The following is a 19252-nucleotide window of genomic DNA, read 5'->3' on the forward strand; positions in this document are numbered from 1 at the left end:
AGAAACCTCATCCCATTAGCAGTGGTTCCTCATCCCCTCCTCCCCCAGCCCCTGGTAACCTCCCATCTACTTTCTATCCCTGTGTATTTGCTTATTCTGGACATTTATTATAAATAGAAGCATATGATATGTGGCCTTTTGTGTCTAGATTCTTTCATTAGCATGTTTTCAAAATTCAACCTTGAAATGAATGAAAACATTCTTGCTGTAACAAGTATCTATACTTTATTTCTTTTTACAGCTGAATAATATTCCATTGTTTGGATAAATCACATTTTATATGTCTGTTCATCAGTTGATGGACATTTACATTGTTTCCACTTTTGGTTATTATGAATAATGCTGCTATTTGTATACAAGCTTTCATATGAACATGTTTTCAATTATCTTGGTTAATTACCTAGGAGTGAATGCTAGAAAATACGGTAATGTTACATTTAATTTTTTTGAGGAACTATTAAACTGTTTCCCAAAGAGTGGCCATAACTGTTCTATAACCTGTTTTTTTTTTCCCCTTCACAACAGATAATGACTGCTTTTCCTTGTCAATAAGTAGAGGTGTGCATCACTAGTTCGAGTGAATGCACAGTATTTCCTTAGCCAGCTGTACCAGAGTGTCTTTAATGAATTCCCTGTTGTTGGACATTTAATGATTCTATGAAACAGGCTTTGAGCATCTTCCCTCTGCCCCCTGCAGGTAAAGGACACTTTCCCAGGTGTACCCAAAGCACTTTGTATCCCTCTATTTGAGTGCTTTCATATTGCACTGCAATTCATACCCCCACACACCATCTGTCTTATCTATTACACTGTGAGCTCCTTGAGGAGATGAAACATGTCTTGAATTAATCTTTGTAGTTATAACACCTAGCATAGTGCCACACATTTGGAGAATGAATGAATAAATGGAATAATGAAACAAATGGGTGATGGATGGATGGAGGAATGAATGAATAGAGCCAGGGACCATGGAGGGATGGAGTTCGTTACTGTAAGAACATTCTGCCCAAAGATCCCTGTCTCTAGAGGTAGTGAGTTCCCTGACCCTGGAGGTGTGGGACAGGAAGCTGAGACACTTGGCAGGAATATTGTAAAGCTAATTTAGGCATCAGAAGGGAGACTAAATACATTTAAGATGTGTCCAAACTGGACAGCATAGAGCTCTATGAATTAGAACCCGAGGGAAGCTAAGTGATTTGTCCTCAGTTCCCTAGCCGAGGAGCTGTGGGGCTGGGAGTTGCTCTAAAAGTTTTCAAGATTGTTCTGAGGACCCCAGAAATGTCTCCCCTTGTATAAAGTCATCTGTTGCTTGTGCCTGCCTTTGGGAAGCTCAAAGCACTAAGGTTAGAGTCCAGGAAGGGAGAGACACTTATGTAAAAAGTTGTTTGACCAGTCTGTGGCTATCCGTAATCGGAGAGTTTACTCTGTGTTGTTTTGATGAAAGAGGGTAAACTCTGGGAGGCTACGCATAGAGGATCCAAAAAGGCCCAGAGTGATCTTTGAAAGGGAGAGAGCTTTTCTGCCTGATTGGCTATTGGCTGGGGACTTGGGAGCTGAGGAGCAAGGCAGGAACTGGAGCTCTGGGGCCTGACTGCACATCCCCTCCCAGCGGCACAGAGACCTGCAGGCCCAGGAGCTGCTGTCCTTCCACGATGTGGCTCTTCACTCTGGTCCTGGTCTCCCTGGCCACTTCCACAGTTTGGGGTGAGTCCTTCTGAAATACAAATAGCAGGGCACATTGGGAAATCCATGTCCAGGGACAAGGTGGAGGAGATGTTTATGGCACAAAGGCATGACAGGTCTGGTTCAGCAACAGAGCACCCTCCAGATTGGGAGCGTCCAGCACAGACAGCCCCGTGTAGGGGAGGACAAACACCCGAGACCTCAGCTGCCCATGCCACCCACACAGGAGAGCACCAGCTAACCTAATGCCTACAGATGAGGTCTTTGAAGACCTCAGTATATTTCCCCTTAATATTAGCCCAGACATGGCCAAGTCATGGAGAGTGGCTTAACAGAATATAAACATTGACTCTGGGGCCACAGTACATGGGTTCGAGTCCCAGCTCAGCACTTATGAGCTGTGTGTCCTTAGGCAAGGAACTTCACCTTTCTGTGTCTCAGTTTTCCCTTATCTAAAATGGCGATGACAACAGTACCTACCTAACTGGGCTGTTGTGAGGAGGAAATGGGTTGTTGTTTCTAAAGAGCATATTTTTTCATAAGAAGAGAGTGCAAAATAAAGATTGATAAATAACAGGATGTTTTAAAATATAATGTATTAATAGAAATTTGAGGTATGGTAAGAAAAACAAACCTGGAGCAACTGCCATTAGAAAAGTAATGTGTTACTCACAGTTCCCAAGGGGAGGGGGCATGTCACCACCATGGTGGGCCACAAGGTGAAGCACCGGGTGGGGGGGTCACAGTCAGGAGGCAGAGGGACGAGGAGGAATTCTGGGAGAGAGTCTTTATCATAATCGCTGGGGAAGGAAGGGGTGAGGCAGGATAAGCAAGTTTAGCAATTGTTTAGTTGGCAAACTAAACAATTTCAATGGGCTCTGGGGCCTCTGGGCTGTCTGCAGTTGTCAGGTACCTGGCCCTGTGTGATTAGGGCAGGATCCTGACAAAGAAGGTGGTTAGGGTATGGGCTGTGGCATGCTGGAAGGACAAGTTGATTACTACCTTCACAAATGGCTGACCCTGGGAGGGGCAGTCCCTCCAGGGTCAGCAAGGTCCCATATGTCAAAGCATCAAATACAGACACTAAAGACGTGGTTAATACAAGGGTGCAGCAGGGGCCCTCAGAATGCGTCTGTGCCATTTGATCGATGGAGAAACTGAGACTCAGACAGCAAAATGGCCTTGTCCAGGGTCAACTGGAAAATCATGCTCTGAACTCTCTCTGTGACTCCTTGATCCAGAGTCAGTGCTCTGGCCACCAGTGTCCTGACAGCCCAAACCCCCTCTGAATTCTATCTTCTTTCTGGTGGTATGATACTGTAAGAGGCCTGGAACTGAGTGTAAGGGCTGAGTAAGAACAAAATTAGGAGGGATTATTCCTTTACCAGTGGTCACCCCTTAGCAAGGCCATCCCACTTCCATCTTTAGAAAGTCCATATTGGTTGCCTCCATCTCCTCAGTTTCATCATCAGCAAAATGGGCATATGAACACCTACCTAGCCAAGCTTTTGTGAAGATTAATTTAAATGACCTGGAAACACATCCAGTGCATAGGAAGTGCTCAGTATATAATCATTTCCTATTACATACGTGGTAACTGCCGCTCTTACCATTACTGCTGATGCCTCTCACCCATCACCCACTTTTCCACTCTTGACAAACTGGAGTCTGTCCACTTCATATCTCCTGAAGGTTAGCATTGGATATTCTTCTATAAGAACAAATCTGGATTATTCTTTTCTGTCCTGGCCAAACACTTTGAGAGAGGTTGACCTTTTGTCTATATATAAAGGAGAGCAATTGGGAGGACGAGAGACTAGAAATCATTTCCTATGAGGAATGCTTAAACAGACTGAGGATGGACCAGAGAAGACCTGAGTGATGGGCACGATCAAGTGTCTGAAAGGCCAACTGCCCCACGACAGCTCAGGATGGTCCCACAGCAGGTAGAACCAGGGCTGATGGGGAAGCTGCAGGGAGGTGAGTTTCAGCTCAGTGAGGAAGCACTGTCTGCTCCACAAGAATGGAACAGAGAGGAATCTGAGCCCCCGTCTCTCCCCCTCTGGACGACCCTGCTCAGAGCCACCAGAAGAACACTCTTCAAGCTGGTTGTGTCACTCTCCTGCACTCCAGAACTGTTCCCTGCTGCTCATTTACCCACTAAATAAAGCCCAAACCCTTAGCCTGGCATTCGAGGCCCTCCCAGACATGAACCTATGTCACCCCAGGATTCTTTTCCCCTCCCCACAGACTCCCTCTGGTTCAAATGTTCCATCACTCTTCCTCGGGCGGGCCTTGCATTTTGCTGTCTCAGAGCCTCATCTTGGCACGTTCTCTTCTCTGCTTTATGCCTTTATACCCCCTCTTCCAACTCCCCTTGCTCAGTCCTCCCCCTGCTGCAAGTCCCAGCCCCAAGGTCACGGCCTCCATGATGCCACCAATAGAAGCCCTCGCTCCCTCTTCTAACTCCTGTAGGACCTTACTGGTGCCTCTCTCAGCACGCTGACCACTTTCTTCCCAGCAGTAGAGTCAAGTATGTATGTGACTCACTCTCCGTACAAGGTTCAGAGCTTCTGAGAAGAGGGGCCGCCTCTTGTTCATCCTCCCATCCAGCATGCAGCTCAGCACCAGGATCCTAGTGGATAATTGTTTCCAGAGGCTCCTGAGAGTGGAAACCCAGTGTCTGTTCACTCCCAGCAGCGCTTCTTCTTGCTTTTACTTGATGTTGATGCTGTTTTACCTCCAATTCCAATTTTCTCTTTAAGATAGCCCTATGAGATAGGAAAGACAGTTAACCTCATCTCTCTTTTACATAAGAAGAAACTGAGACCTAGAGAATTGAGGTGACTTGTTCAAGGTCACGTGGCGAAAGTGGTAAGACCCACTTGGATTCTAAGTGAACTTCCACCTCTGACGTGTCCTCATTTCTTCTCGATGTCCAGCAGGGCACCCATCCTCGCCGCCTGTTGTGGACACCGTGCAGGGCAAGGTCCTGGGGAAGTACGTCAGCTTAGAAGGATTTGCACAGCCCGTGGCCGTCTTCCTGGGCGTCCCTTTTGCCAAGCCCCCTCTTGGACCCCTGAGGTTTGCTCCACCGCAGCCTGCAGAACCATGGCACTTCGTGAAGAACACCACCTCCTACCCTCCTATGTAAGCCGGGGGGTGGCTTTGGCGTCTTTCAGTGGGACGTTTGCCTCGAAGTGATGCAGGAAGGAGCCACGGCTATCTTCTGAGTTGCTAGTACTGTGTTCTGGAATCATCGAGATATAGTAGATCCTTAGAGACTTTCCAGAATTCTCACAGCATTCTAGAGCCCTTTATTCAACAAATATTCATTGAGCACCTACTGTGTGCCAGACATATTCTAGTTTCCTGGGACCCATTAGGGAACAGAACAAAGATTACGTCTTCATGGAGCTTGCGATCTAGGAGGGGAGACAGATAATAAACAACATGCAAATTAATAAACTATGTAATATGTATGAATTATGTAATATGTTAGAATACGTTAAGTGCTTTGGAAAAAAATAGGAAGATGTGCAAGTGCAAGGGATTAGAAATTGCACTTCTGTTTATTCTCCTGTCTGTAACTTTATCGTAATTGGCTGGTGGGGTAAGCCAGGCAGTGCGTGTGTGCGGAGTTCTTTGGGCTGTCACCAGGCAAGTTCTCAACTCCCAGATGTGTCTAGCCACCTAGCCAACAGCAGAGCAATGGTTAGTGTGTCCTATTCTGGCCAATTTGGGCAAAGAAGACCCGCAGAGGTCCCCCACGGCACCTGAATGCCTACATGCATCTCTTTAGACTTTATTCATCCTAACAAGGCATTTCTGGCAATTTCCAGGGTCCCACCTCCTTCCTGCTTTTCTTTTTTTTTTTCTCTTCTCTACTCTTCTCCCCTTCCTTTAAAAATAATATTGACTGTTTTAATATCTTGATTCAAAGTGTAATACATACTGATTACAGAAAAGTGAGGAAGTATGGGTAAGGACAGGTAAGAAAATGAAAATCATGTATGATTTCACCCCCTAGAGAGAACTGCTGCTCATAGTTTATGTTCTTTTTTTCCAATCTTTTATCTCTTGCATATTTCCTCCCTTAAAAATAGAACCACCTGATACTCTGCACCCAATTCTACATGTGTGTTTTCTTTCCACACCAACAAGCAATTCTCAGACACCAGCTGAGTGTCCTACAGTTCAACTCGATTCGGACACTGTTTACCGGGAGGTAGTGTCAGATGTCACAGGTTAAGGACTCAGTCCCACAAGACTGCCCTTTGCTTCAGCTGCCCATCACAAGTCCCGGTTGTTACCTGTGCTTCTGATCGGCCAGCTATAAATCAGAGGTTCCCATGACCCCCGCCTTGGGTTCCATTAATTTTCTAATGCAGGATCTTCTGTCCTCATGGACTTTCTGGCCCAGCACAGTGGCACAAGGAGGCATTCTGATTCACCAACCTGGACACTCTCTGAACCCTCGTCCATTTGTTTTTTTATGGATACTACCTTACGTAGGCACGATTGATTAAATCTTTGGCCACTGAAAATTGATTCAACCCTCAGCCCCTTTCCGTTACCTAGAGGTCAGGGGGCTGGCCTGAAAGTTCCAACCCTCTAATCACTGGTTGGTTTCTTGGCAACCAGCCCACATCCTTGGCTGAGGTTGAAAACTCTCCTCATTAATATAACTAACACACATTTATGGCTCTCATCTCTTAGGAAATTCCAAGCGTTTTAGGAGCATCATACCAGAAACTGGACAAAAAACAAATAGATATATCTTATTATAAATCACAATATCCCATCACACTATACAGATAGTTTGGATGCCTACTTTGCACACCTATAAGTATATCATGAACATCATTCTATGTCATTAAATATCACAGCCTGACATCTAATAGCTGCATTACCTTGGGTATTGAACCATAATTTATTTACCTGATCTCTTACTTGGGGTCACAGTTGTTCTTAACGTTTTTGATAATATACGTAACACTCTGATGAAGAACCTACAGTTAAATCTTTATGCACATTTGTGAATATTTTTGGAGAATGTCCAAGAAATGGCTTTTCTGAGTCAGAGAATATGCACCTTTTGTTAAATTTCTCTCCAGAAGTGTTCCAACTACACTCCTTCCATTAATGTATGAAAACCTCCATTCACCAGACCTTTGGCAATGCTGAGAGTTTTTAAAAAATGTTTTTTGGATAATGGATAGGCAAAATAATAATAATCATTATTATTATCATAATAATTATATATATCTAATTTTGCTATTTATCTTGCACTCATTTGAATATTTAGTGATGTTGAACTCTTTTCTCCTTTTTTGACATGTGAATTTTTTATTTTTTGAACTTTATGTCCCTTGCTCTTAGTGATCCCTGGAAAGTTCCCACAGGATGGAGATCAGGAAGTCGTCTTTGCAGGCTCTGACTCCGACACTTGACAGCTGTGTCATCCAAGCACCTTAGTGCCTCAGTTTCCACATCTACACACTGGGGACAGTGACACTTAACTTGCCTTCTGGGTATATTGAGATCAGGAAATGTAGCTTATAACGTCCTTGGAAACATAAGCATTCCACAGTATGGCTCTTTCTGGCTGTGTGAAAGAAGGATTTCTAACCTCTCTGTGCCTCAATTGTCTTGTCTATAAAATCTGGATAATAATAGAACCTATGTCATGGGGCTGATTTGAGGATTAAATGAGTTACTACTCCAGGAGTACAACACCTGACATGCTGGGAGGACTCAGTAAATGTTACCAATTGTCGTCTACGTTGGATCGTTAAGATCTGTTGTTAGGGCAACCAGTAGTGCTTGCCTGGGATGGGTAATGATAGAATCTTAGTGTGTCAACGCTGTAGACTCTTATAGAAATCATTGTCCTCATCTAGATCTGGGAGACTGAGGCCTAGAGCAGGGCAGGAATTCAAACAAGGTCACGCAGCATCTTAATGGCTGAGGCAGGACTAGAACACAGTTCTTTTAGTGTAGCCCCACAAATATTTCACCCCTGACCTGTTGTCCACCCTAAATGCCTGCCTTTTGAGTGACATGTCGTAGTTTATGGAAGTCTCCCATGGACTAGAACACCTGGTTTATCTGATGGAGGATCATAGTCACCCTGTAGCGCACCACACAGAGCCCAGCAAAGAGTCAGGCTGTGTCCAGGGTGTGCAGGAAATGGTCCTCTCCCAGGTGCACAGGCAGCCTCCTCTCCTTGATCCACGGCATTCCAAAGGCTCTGGGAAGGGGATAGGTACCAGGCCTCCTCACTATAAACAGTCCTGGAAGACCTTAGTGAGCCCCAGGGCCCCCACCCAGATCCCCATGCACCCTCCTGCCCCTTCCAGTGTCTCAAGTTTGGTAAGAACAACTCTCTTACAGGACTAAACCTCCTAGTCCAAGGCCCAGCCTGACCTTAGACGTTTCCTCCCTTAGCTCTGATTGACCCTCAGGAGTTCTTCTTTCTCTTTGCCTCTCCCAGGTGCTCCCAGGACCCAGTGGAGGGGAAGATGCTCTCAGACCTCTTTACCAACAGAAAGGAGAACATTTCTCTCCAGATTTCTGAAGACTGTCTTTACCTAAATATTTACACTCCCGCTGACTTGACAAAAGAAAGCAGGCTGCCGGTAAGAAGTGGGAACCACTGGTTAAGGCTGGCAAATCCAGTGTTGTGGGATCTTTTGGTGTAGGTGAGAAGAGAATGAAGGCAGGTTGGGGTGGACATCACCAGCCATGGCTGTCTCAGGGGCCCCAGGGCTTTCTTTACCCACCACAGCCAGACCACATGACCACAGGAAACTGCAGGGCAAGACAACTTTTCCTTTCTTCTCTTCTAGATTCTTTTGCTGGCCTAGAATAAATAAATAAATAAATAAATAAATAAATAAATAAATAAATAAATAAATAGATATAAGACCAATTAACAGGAAAAAAACAAATTTAATTTCGTATACAGGAGCTTATAAAAATTTGAGAAAAACAAATTTAATTTCATATACAGCAGCTTATAAAAATATAAAAATGCTGACCAAAGCAATCAGCATTGATACCTTTTAAAGAAAGAAACAAGTTGTGAAGATTTAACAGAGCAAAGGGGTTTGGGTTGGCATAGAATGTTAAGGAGGAAGTAACAAAGTTTGTTTATACACCCTTCTCGGCCTTGAATTCCTTATGTCTATTCCTAGAATTCCCTATTCTGCTCCCTTTCAACCTCAGTTTCCCCTAGTGATAGACATAGGATCTTTTGGGGAGTTTGCTATACATCTGTAATATACTTTCAATTATTTCATGTTCCCTTACGCTAATAGAAGAAGAAGAATGATTACTCTTGGTTTCTAGATTAGGAATCTGATACTCAGAGCAGCTAAGATGTAATTTCCGGGAAGGTTAGAACTGAAGGAATCTTAGAGACAAGCCAATGACCCAACCCTTCCTTTACAGGTAGAGAAACTGAGGCCCAGAGAGGCGAAGACCAGATCACACAGTAGGGTTCACAGGACAAAAGCACGTGTCTTCTGATTTTCAAACCAGTGCTCTTTTACATAAACGAGGAAATCGAGCCTGTGTGTGGCCTGTCCTTAGCACACAAAGAGCCGTGTCTAACAGTGTCTCCTGATAAAAGTGTCGAGGCAGAACCTAGGTCAATCCAAGAAGCACTTTCTTTTGCTTTTGGCCAAGGATCTGAGACTTAGTTGTAGCTAATTTCCCTCCCTGGTTGTCTTTGGCATGGGCTGATGACCCAGTGAGTCAGCATTTCCTGAATAAAGTGAGGCCCAGAGGTGGGGCAGGCTTCCAGACCAGGCTGGAGGGGGAGGATCTGTTGGAAAAGGAAGGGATCCCTGGAGTGGTGAAGGGAGGGGTATGAGCACCCAGCCATCCTCCAGGGCACACCTGGCATGATGCCCAGGAGTGGAGGAGGTGCCTGCGAACTTGTGACTAGAAGTGGCACTGCACATACTTGGCCCAAAGAGGTGGGGGCAGGGGTTCACTCATTCATTCATTCATTTCTTCTTCTATGATATACTCAGTGCCCTAATATACACAGCTAGACTTGGGAGTTAGGAGAAAGGAGGAACATAAAACTATCACCATGTAGCCCCTGCCTTTGAGGATCTTACCATCTGGGCTGCACAGACAGAGACTAACTTCAGCAAATCACTGCTGACCAGCTCTTGGCTCAGCCTTCACTCTGAGATGACTCACATTCAGTCCCTCCAGGGATCAGAGGTGTGGGAGGAACAAGGGCTCTGGGAACCTGGAGGCAGGAGAACCTCTAGTTACGGACAGGTTCTGGCACCACAGGGTCTCGGTTGAAATCCTGGCTCTGCGTTTTTCTCTCTGAGAGACCTGGCTCTGTTTCCCCAAAACCAGAATAATCACATATGAGGGTTCAATGACGAATATCAAGCTTTATCTCAGTGCCCGGCGAGGCACACAAGCACGGTACTCCTGACACGTAAGTTAGAGTTGAAGGGAAGATCTTACTCCTTCCCTAACAGCTGACCTACTACACTGTGGCCATTGGCTGCAGTGTGCTGGGTGGCTCAACATGTGGACTCTGGAGCCAGACTGCCTGGGTTCAAGTCCTGCTTCCACCACTTATTAGCTGCGTGACCTTGGGCAGGTTAAGTGCCTCAGTTTTCCTATATGTTAAATGGGACAATAGTAGTCCCTACCTCTTGGATGGTTTATTTTTAAATGTTAGGTACAGTACTTGGCACATAGTTGGTGCTATGAGTTCTTTTTTTAATTAACAAAATTATTACAATATTATTATTTTAGCCACTCTCACTTCCTTGCTATTTGAGCTCTTTAAAGGCAGGAGCTGTGAGTCATGAATTATTGTGTGAACACTGATCCTCAATTCTTATCACTTTCACTGGCACACAGTAAGTTCTCAGATCATGTTAGTCAAATGAGGACTTCTTGGAGGAGGTGGCTTTTAGACTGGGCTTTGGAGGATGGGTAGGATTTGGGGATGCAGAGGAATCAGGAGGCAGAGGGAAGGCATATTAAGAAGACACACCACTAGGGGCCTGTGTGCTTCTTGAGATAATCATTCACACATGAGGGAAGTTTAATTCACTGCATAAAACGTAACTAAGATAAAGCTGAAGGACGAGGGCTGTGGCATGCAGAGCATGCTGAGCTGGGTGATGGTTCCACGCATGAGAATGACGGGAGTGTTGGAGAGAAGATAACACCCTTAGCATTGAATGTGCCCATGATGATGTTCTCAGTATGAAGAGCTCTGGGCGGAGGTAGCACTGAGGCTTGGGGGACAGGCAGGGGCAGCCGGTTTGCATTTAGTCGGATGGTGGCCTGGGCCCCCAGCTGGAAGAATAGGGGAGAAGAGCAACTGCCTCCTCCAGTTTGCTGGGGACTGGGGGACTTTGAGTAACGGCCTCCTTGAGTCATGGCCAAGAGGTAGGCAACCAAAGCACACAACCTCTGGAGGTCCTTCCCAGCTCTGCTTCCTGTGTCCAGTATGGTGTCTTCCTCCCTGTCCAGGTGATGGTGTGGATCCATGGAGGTGGGCTGGCAATAGGTGAAGCATCAAGTTATGACGGGCTGCCCCTCTCTGCCCATGAAAACGTGGTGGTGGTGACCATTCAGTACCGCCTGGGCATCTGGGGATTCTTCAGGTAAGATGTTGAACTTCCCTCACTGCACATTAGCCCCCAAATCAAGGGTGCTAGGACCCTGCTCTGGACATATCAGCCCTAAAGGGGATCTTTGCTAAGTTCTCTAGAAAGTCACCCAATCCCTTCATAATTGGGCTCCATCTACCTTCTCCTTCCCCAGCCACACTGGTCCACTGCTTCTGAGCTTTTGCATGTGCTGTTCCTCCTGCGTGGATTGCTTGTTCTACCTGACCAACTTGTATTCATCCTGTAAGATCTTACTCACATGTTTGTTGTCAGTACTGTTGAGTCGATTCTGTCTCCTAGCAACCATGTAAGGAAGAATGAGACCCTGCCAGTCTTTTTTCATCATCCTCTCATCTTCTGGTGCTGTATCAGGCAATGCTCTGCTGCTACTTAGGAGGTTTTCATGGCCAATTTTTTCAGAAGTGGATGGCTAGGTTCTTCTTCCTGGTATGCTTTGACCTTGAGGCTCTGCTGAAATCTGTCCAGCATGAGTGACCCTGCTGGTATTTGAAGTACTGGTGGCATAACTTTCAGCATCAGAGCTACACGCAGCCACCACAGTATGACAACCAACAGATGGGTGGTATGGTTCTCTGACCGGGAAACAAACCTGGGATGCAATGGTGAGAGCATTGAATCTTAACCCCTAGACCACCAGTGCTGGCTAACTCATGTTACCTGCTCAGAAACTCATCTTGTTTTCACCTGTGCTGCCCCAGCACATTGCAACCTCTAAAATGACAGCTAGCATGCAGCACAGCAGTTAGAGGATTACACATCTTACCTAGAGGGAAAGTAAGGAGAGAGCAGACCCATGGTGGGAGCTCAGTGAATGCTTGTGGATGAAGGAAGGGGTGGCTGGAGCTGGGAGATTGTCATAGAATGTGACCCCACTGGACAACCCTCCCAGGAATCTCAGGTCCTCTCATCCCATTTCTTTCAGTATTTGGCATATTCTTGAGTCAAGGCTCGAGTCTTCTCCGTTTAGTCTCCATGGAAACAGAAACAGGTTTCCTGCAGGACACTTTTTGCTATGAGCATTTTCTGAATGCACCAGCCCCAGGACCTCTGACCCTGAGATGCCTGATGGGCTGGATGGGGGAGGATGGGCTTCTCTCTGAAAATACCTCTGGAGCTGGAGGAGGGTTATGCTCAGGTGGGATTTGTCCCAGGATGTATCGCCTTCATTGAGACTCCTCATCTCTTTCACCCACGGCCCATGTCTCTGCTCCCCATTACAGTAAGACAGCTACATTAGCTCTCCCCACTTCCTCTCCTCCTTGTCTTTACTCAAACCTACGTCAATCAGGTTTTCAGTCCAACCATGCCACCAGACTGTTCTGGTCGAGGTCACTAATGACCCAGCAGCTCTTGGTCCAAACTTAGCCAACATCCACACACCATCTTGGCAGCATCCACACACAGTTGCTCACACCTTTTTGAAATGCTCCCTCTCTCGGCTCCTGGCCACCTCCTACCTCAAGGACTGCTCTTTCTCAGCCCCTTCACTGTACCCTCCTCCTCCCCATTCTCAGGCGTCTGTGTACGTCTCCCTCTCCATCTCCACTGCTGCCCTGAGTGACCTCAGGGGGCACTTTCACAGCTCACTATTTTGAGCCCCAACTGGCCATTGAAACCCGGATGCACATCATTATCTACCTCCTTCTACCTCCTGCTGTCCCCACTGGACGTCTAAAGGGCACCTCACACTTCACAGGGACAAACCTAACCCTTGACTCCCACTGCCCCTCATTGCAAAGAACACTCCCAGTTTCCCCACGGTGCCCTCTGTTCAGCTGCTGGCAGCTCCATCCTTCCGGTTGCTCAGGATAAAGGCCTCTGTCAGCCTTGCCTCTCCTCTTTTTCTCACAACCCACATCCAGTTGGTCAGCAAATCTTCTTGGCTCCACCTTTAGAGTGTATTCTGAATCCTGCCCCTTCTCCCCTCCTCCCTTACACCCACCGTAATCTAAGCCCTCTGTGTCTCTCCTCTGTATTATTGTAATAACCTCCTGCTTCGATAACCCTGCTACTTTTATACTCTGTCTGATCCGCACAGTAGCCAGAGTGACCATGTAAGACATAAATGGAGTCATGTCCTTCCCCTGCAGTGTCTTCCCTCCTTACTTACAAAGACCTAGACATCATTACCAAGGCCCACAGGGCCCTCTCTAGCTGCATGTGCTACACTCACACTTTGTGCACTGGACTCCAGGGCCGTTGCACTTTCTGTTTCTTCCACCTGGAGTTCCCTTCTTTGGATATTTGCAAGGCTCTGTGCTCGTTCATTCAGGTCTCTACTCAAATGCCACAGCCTCTAAGATGCCTTCCCTGGTCATGTGATCTGAAATAGGATCCCACTGCCCCAGCTCTGCCTTTCCCCTTACCCAGTTTTTTTTTTTATTGAAAGCACTTTCACTACCTTACATTATATTCTATACTTATCTGTTTATTTGTTTATGATCTGTAGGGTGAGCTCTGTGTAGTCATAGATTTGCATGTTTTGTTGTCAGATGGGCTCCTGGCTCTTAAGACAGTGTGTGCACATGATAGATGCTCAATAGATAGATGGGGATGAAGGACTGTAGAGCCCACAACAGAACATGCTACAGGAGAGGAAGGCAGGTGAAGACCCCTGTGTCAGGGCTGTGGAAGCCCTGTCTCATTCCGGAGGGCTCATCTAGAGCCCCATTTATGGTCCTGAGAGCCCTGCCACGACGTCTCTGCTCCCACCCCACCCTGTTCTCTTACTCACAGCACAGGGGACGAACACAGCCGGGGAAACTGGGGCCACCTGGACCAGGTGGCCGCACTGCGCTGGGTCCAGGAGAACATTGCCAACTTTGGAGGGGACCCAGGCTCCGTGACCATCTTCGGAGAGTCAGCAGGAGGTGAAAGTGTTTCTGTTCTTGTAAGTGTTCCTGGACATGATGTGGCTGTTGATGGGACTCCATGGAGACCAATCTAGCCATGGACACCTCTACTTACAAGATGAGGATTCAAGGCTGGTGCTACTCTGCACAGCATCAGATTGTGGAGAGCTAGTGGCCAAGCTCTCCCTGGCCCCAAGGAAGCTCAGAGCTCACCTAGCATCCTGGGGCCATAAAAGCGTTTAGCCACATCTGCAACATTGCTCCTCTTCTACCTTGGTTGAGCTCTCTCTCCTTCCTAATCATTTTAACATTAGGACTTACCTCACTTGTCTTGGGACGTCGGGGTGGGTATACATTATGAATAAGAGGAGGCAACCTTGAGGGTTGGGCAGAGTGTCATTGTTTGGCTTGTAGCCGTATACATGTCAAGGGGAGACGAGCACTAAGAACAGGTCAGAGGCCTCCTCTGAGATGATCTGAATGTTTGTCCACGCCCGAGAGGGAGGGCAGCAGTCTCTGGGATGTCTTGCTAGTGGCAATGGGGCTGAGGGAGACACTGAGGTGAGCAAAGATGGAAAACAAGATTAGAAGCTGCTGGGAGCTATAAGGAACACTCCAGCTGCCTCAGAGTTGAGCAGAGGGTCCGCACTATTACTTTAAATATGTGTGTATGTGTGTGTGTGTGTGTGTGTGCGCGTGCGTCTGTGTGTGAGAAAGATTGGCCCTGCGCTAACATCTGTGCCAATCTTCCTCTATTTTGCATGTGTGACACCACCACAGCATGGCTTGATGAGCAGAGCATAGGCCCACACCTGGGATGCGAACCTGCGAATCCAGGGCTGCTGAAGCAGGGCGTGCAAACTTAACCACTATGCCACCAGGGCAGCCCACTATTACTGTATTTTTAAAACATGTATTTGTTTCAGAGTTGAATACTCAGGGGAAACTGGTTTTATATTTCATAAAGTAGATAAAAAGGAAAAATTGAGAAACTTGAAGAAGAAAAAAGTCATTCATAATCCCATTACCCAAGGATACCAACCATGGACATTTTGACACGTATTTTTCTAGTCTTTTTTCCATGACTCACCCTATCTATCTATCTATCTATCTATCTATCTATCTATCTATCTATCTATCTATCTAGGATTATTTAAACAAAAAATCGTTAGCGTTGTAAGAGAACGTGAATATTTCCCTAAACATTACGCACTCTTCCATAATTTTATTTTCTAGAGTCATGTAGTATTCCATGGTAAGAATGAAAAATAGCATATTTACCAAATGTCATAATATTGACACCTTGTGTTATTTTCAAATTATACTTTTATAAACAGCATGAGCATTTGTAGAAGTAATTGTGTGCCTTCATGATCATTTTTCTTGGGATATATTCTGAGTAGTGGAAATGCAGAATCAGAACCGTGTCTTTAAAGTGTTGCTAGGAATTTTGAAACGTCTTTCAGATACTTTTGATTGTTATAATCAGCACATGCCACACATTTCCTGTCTGCCCCTCACTCAGTGCTCCTGGCTCCCTTCAGCTGAGGGAGGTTTTCTTGGAGAAGCTGGGTCCCAGGACCAGCCTGGGGAGCAGGTCAGGCCAGGAGAGGACCTGTCATGTCCACTGAGCCCCAGGGTCTCCAGGGGAATGGTCCAGGGCAGAGCTGTGGATGAGGATAGCTCTTGAAGACCCCTTCCCATGAGCATAAACTTTCTTCTTCTCCCCTCCCCTCTGAGGTGTTATCACCACTGACCAAGAACCTCTTCCACCGAGCCATCTCTGAGAGTGGGGTGGTCTTCACTGCTGACCTGGTCAAGAAGGACTCTAAAGCCACAGCGCAGGTAGGTCTCACACTGGACCACCCCTGCACCCTATGCTCTGCTCTCCTGGAGTCTTCAGGGGCCTTACTTGCTGTAGGATCCAGCTGACATCCTCAAGGAATCACAGAAGTGAGAATGGCTGAGTGGGAAGAACAAGGAGACACCTCACCCAGCCTCCCAGTTATCCAGCTGAGCAAACTGGGCAGAGAGTAGAGGCAGCTTGTCAAGGTCAGCGAGTGATTGGGGCAGAGCTGGGACTCAAGCTCATGATTCTGGACTGCCAGTGCAGGGCACTGTCCACTGACCACATTTCCCAGCGTGTGCCAATGTGGGGGCCAGGCCAGACAGTGGGGAGTGGAGTGTCACTGTGTGTTGTCTCTCTCAGGGTCTGAGTTCTGGTGAACCCTCTTGTAGCATGTGGGCCCCATGGGGTCTCTCCCTGAGGGCCTTGTGACTGGGGGTGGGTCCTAGAGAAATCATTCATTGATTCATTTATTCATCAATGAATAATTTTGATATAACCAATATCTAACAACCTTATGAAGCTTCCATTCTAATGCAGGACACAGATTAATGAAGACATAATCAAACAAATTATAAAATGTCAACTGTGACAAGAACAATAAAACAGAGGTACCTGATGTAACAGAATCCAAAAAGAGCTGTTAGTCCAGTGAGTAGGGGGAGGTTATCAGTAAAAGCTTCCTGAAAAAATGATCATGAGTTGAGATGAGAAAGACGAGCAATAATTTACTTGGTGAGAAAAGAATATTCCTCAAGAAGGAACAGTATGTGCAAATGTTCTGACCCAGGAGGAGGTATTTCCAGTGAGAGGGAGTCAGAAAAGCTGATGTGGCCAGAGCAGAAGGAACAGAGGGAACCTGGAGTGAGCTGAGGATGGGGACACTGCAGGGGCCATGCTGCACAGGACCCTGTGAGGACTTTGTCTTTATCTGGAGACTGTTAGGAAGCCAAGGAAGAGTGAGCAACAGGAGGCTCTGCTGGGGTTGCCCCCTGGAGTCGATGGCGTGGGGTGTTCTTGTAGGGCTGTGAGAGCTGGTTTCCTGGAGTGGTAGGGGCAGCAGCCAGACTTAAAGGGGCTGGAAAGTAGGGGGAGAGGAAAGGAAGACACCATGTAGTTTTAGAATTTTGGAGAATATCTTTCAGAATTCTCTGCCTGTAAACAACAAAAGCCCACTTGACCAGGCTTAAGTGGAGAAGGGGGAATTATTTAAAGAAAAACAAGTAGCAGAGATGGGGCCGGATTTTGCTATCACACAGGAACAAGAAATTGGGAAAATGAAGGGAATCTAAGACTCTTATTATTCCTCTTTCTCTCTCTCCCTCATCCTGTCATACTTTCCCTCTTTCTGTCTCTCTCTCCTCTACTTCTCTCTGTGCCTTTTTATTTATTCAACAAATACATACTGAGCACTGATTCTGTGTCAGACACTGTACTAGGCTCTTGGGCATTGTGAGCACTCACCACCTCCCCATCATCATGGAGCCTGCTTTCTGTCCATCTGCATCTTCTCCTCTGGTCACTTTGTAAGGAACTTGCGTGAGGCCAAATGGCTAGTAAGTGGATGAGCTGAGATTTGAAACCAGACAGTGTGATTCTGGACTCCATGGTCTTAAGCCCCACTCCATGCTGCCTCTCCTTAGATGTTCAGCTTTGAGATCCTTATGCCCATGTTAACAGAGATAAGGTAACAGAGATAGAGGTTGTGTAATTGGCATGACTGGAACCAGGACCCACACCTGCTGGTCTAGAGTATTTTCTGCCACCTCCTTGCTGCCTTTAGAAATTGAGATTGGGATAGAATACCTCTTTATTGACCGAGGAAAGGGACACAGCTCTTGAATTCTGCTGTTACCTGTTATCTCTGCAGAAAATTGCCATGTTTGCTGGGTGTAAAACCACCACCTCTGCTGTCCTTGTTCACTGCCTGCGCCAGAAGACAGAGGACGAGCTCCTGGAGACGACGCTGAAGATGGTAGGTGCATCCATTCTCATGGCCTCACAAGTGCCCCACCCTGTAAACTTGGCTCCAGGTTCACCATTTCAGCTATCTCCTTGCCCCAGAAAAACTACCTGTCTCCCCTCTCAGGAGCAGTGTCAGCCTTTGGATCTGAATGTGAAATTTCTTTTTTTCTTTTCTATTATGAAGTATCTCAATCATTAGCAAAGTCAAAAAACAATATAATCAACAATTATGTAATAATCCTCCAGTTCTATCAAAACTTACTATTTTGCCTATCTTAGTTTCAGATATATTTTTAAGAATTAAACATTACGTATTCACAGAAGTAACTACCATCCTGAATTTTGGGGATGGGGATATTAAGAACAAAGGTTTTCAGAAACCTAATTTAGGTTTAGAATTTGGCCACAATTTAGAAACTAATTTGGCTAATTTAGAAACTACCTCAATTATGACCCAGTTGTGGCTTCTAGATTTTCTAGACTCTACCTCAATTGTGATTCTAGGACAAATATACATCCATCCATGCATCCATCCATTTATCCATTCATCTTCTTGTTTTCCATCTATACATCCACCAATGTATCCAATTCATCAATATCGTTTTATCAATTTTATGTCAATCTATCCTTAACTTTCATTCCCGTGTTATCAATCAACTATGTACCATCCAGCCACCATATATTTTCACTCCACCATCCATCCCTCTAAAATCAATGATCCACCCATCACCGCTATGCTAGTTGTCATCCATCTATGCACTTATCCATCCAATTCACCCATACTCCATGTATTACCAAATTCCATCCATCCATCTATCAGTCCATCTATCCATCCATCTACCTGTGCTAAGTGTATGCGTGGGTAACAGGGAGGATGTTGCACACATAAATTGGATATAGTCCCTGCTCAAAGGGAACTATTCAAGGAGAAAAACACTCATATACACCCTGGGATAAGTGTGTTGAGAGTACAGATAGGGGAAGCTTTCATTATAGTCACAGAGATACTTCACAGAGATGATACTTAAGGATTGGTGGATGACTATGGCAGTGGGTCATCACAGGGAAGGTACAGCAGGACAATCACGCAGAGAATACAGTATCTAGGGACAGCAGGTACTATTCCCTTTGTGGGAGAAGGGTATGAACATGAGCTCAGGAGTAGCCGGAGCCCAAGGACTCCCTGTCTGGACCCTGGGCTCCTGAGGATACTCCTGGAC

General features: G+C 46.1%; 1 protein-coding gene across 5 annotated transcripts in view; it reads left to right on the plus strand.

Moving 5' to 3' along the window:
- Positions 1-1629: 1629 nt before the first annotated feature.
- Positions 1630-19252, plus strand: part of LOC101395681 (liver carboxylesterase-like) — a 30937-nt gene continuing 13314 nt past the window's right edge. For 3 of the 5 annotated variants that reach the window (XM_014788402.2, XM_087420342.1, XM_087420343.1), the window contains exons 1-7: positions 1630-1704; positions 4629-4833; positions 8180-8324; positions 11209-11342; positions 14106-14259; positions 15962-16066; positions 17938-18042. In XM_014788402.2, the coding sequence (XP_014643888.1) occupies positions 1653-1704; positions 4629-4833; positions 8180-8324; positions 11209-11342; positions 14106-14259; positions 15962-16066; positions 17938-18042 (900 nt within the window). In that variant the 5' untranslated portion in view covers positions 1630-1652. Of the gene's footprint in view, positions 1705-4625; positions 4834-8179; positions 8325-11208; positions 11343-14105; positions 14260-15961; positions 16067-17937; positions 18043-19252 lie in introns of all 5 variants that reach the window. The other 2 variants (XM_087420341.1, XM_087420340.1) reach the window with 1 other exon arrangement.

The sequence above is a fragment of the Ceratotherium simum genome, chromosome 30 (genome assembly GCF_057802395.1).
Source record: "Ceratotherium simum simum isolate JZ-2026a chromosome 30, ASM5780239v1, whole genome shotgun sequence".
NCBI classification, from domain to species: domain Eukaryota; kingdom Metazoa; phylum Chordata; class Mammalia; order Perissodactyla; family Rhinocerotidae; genus Ceratotherium; species Ceratotherium simum.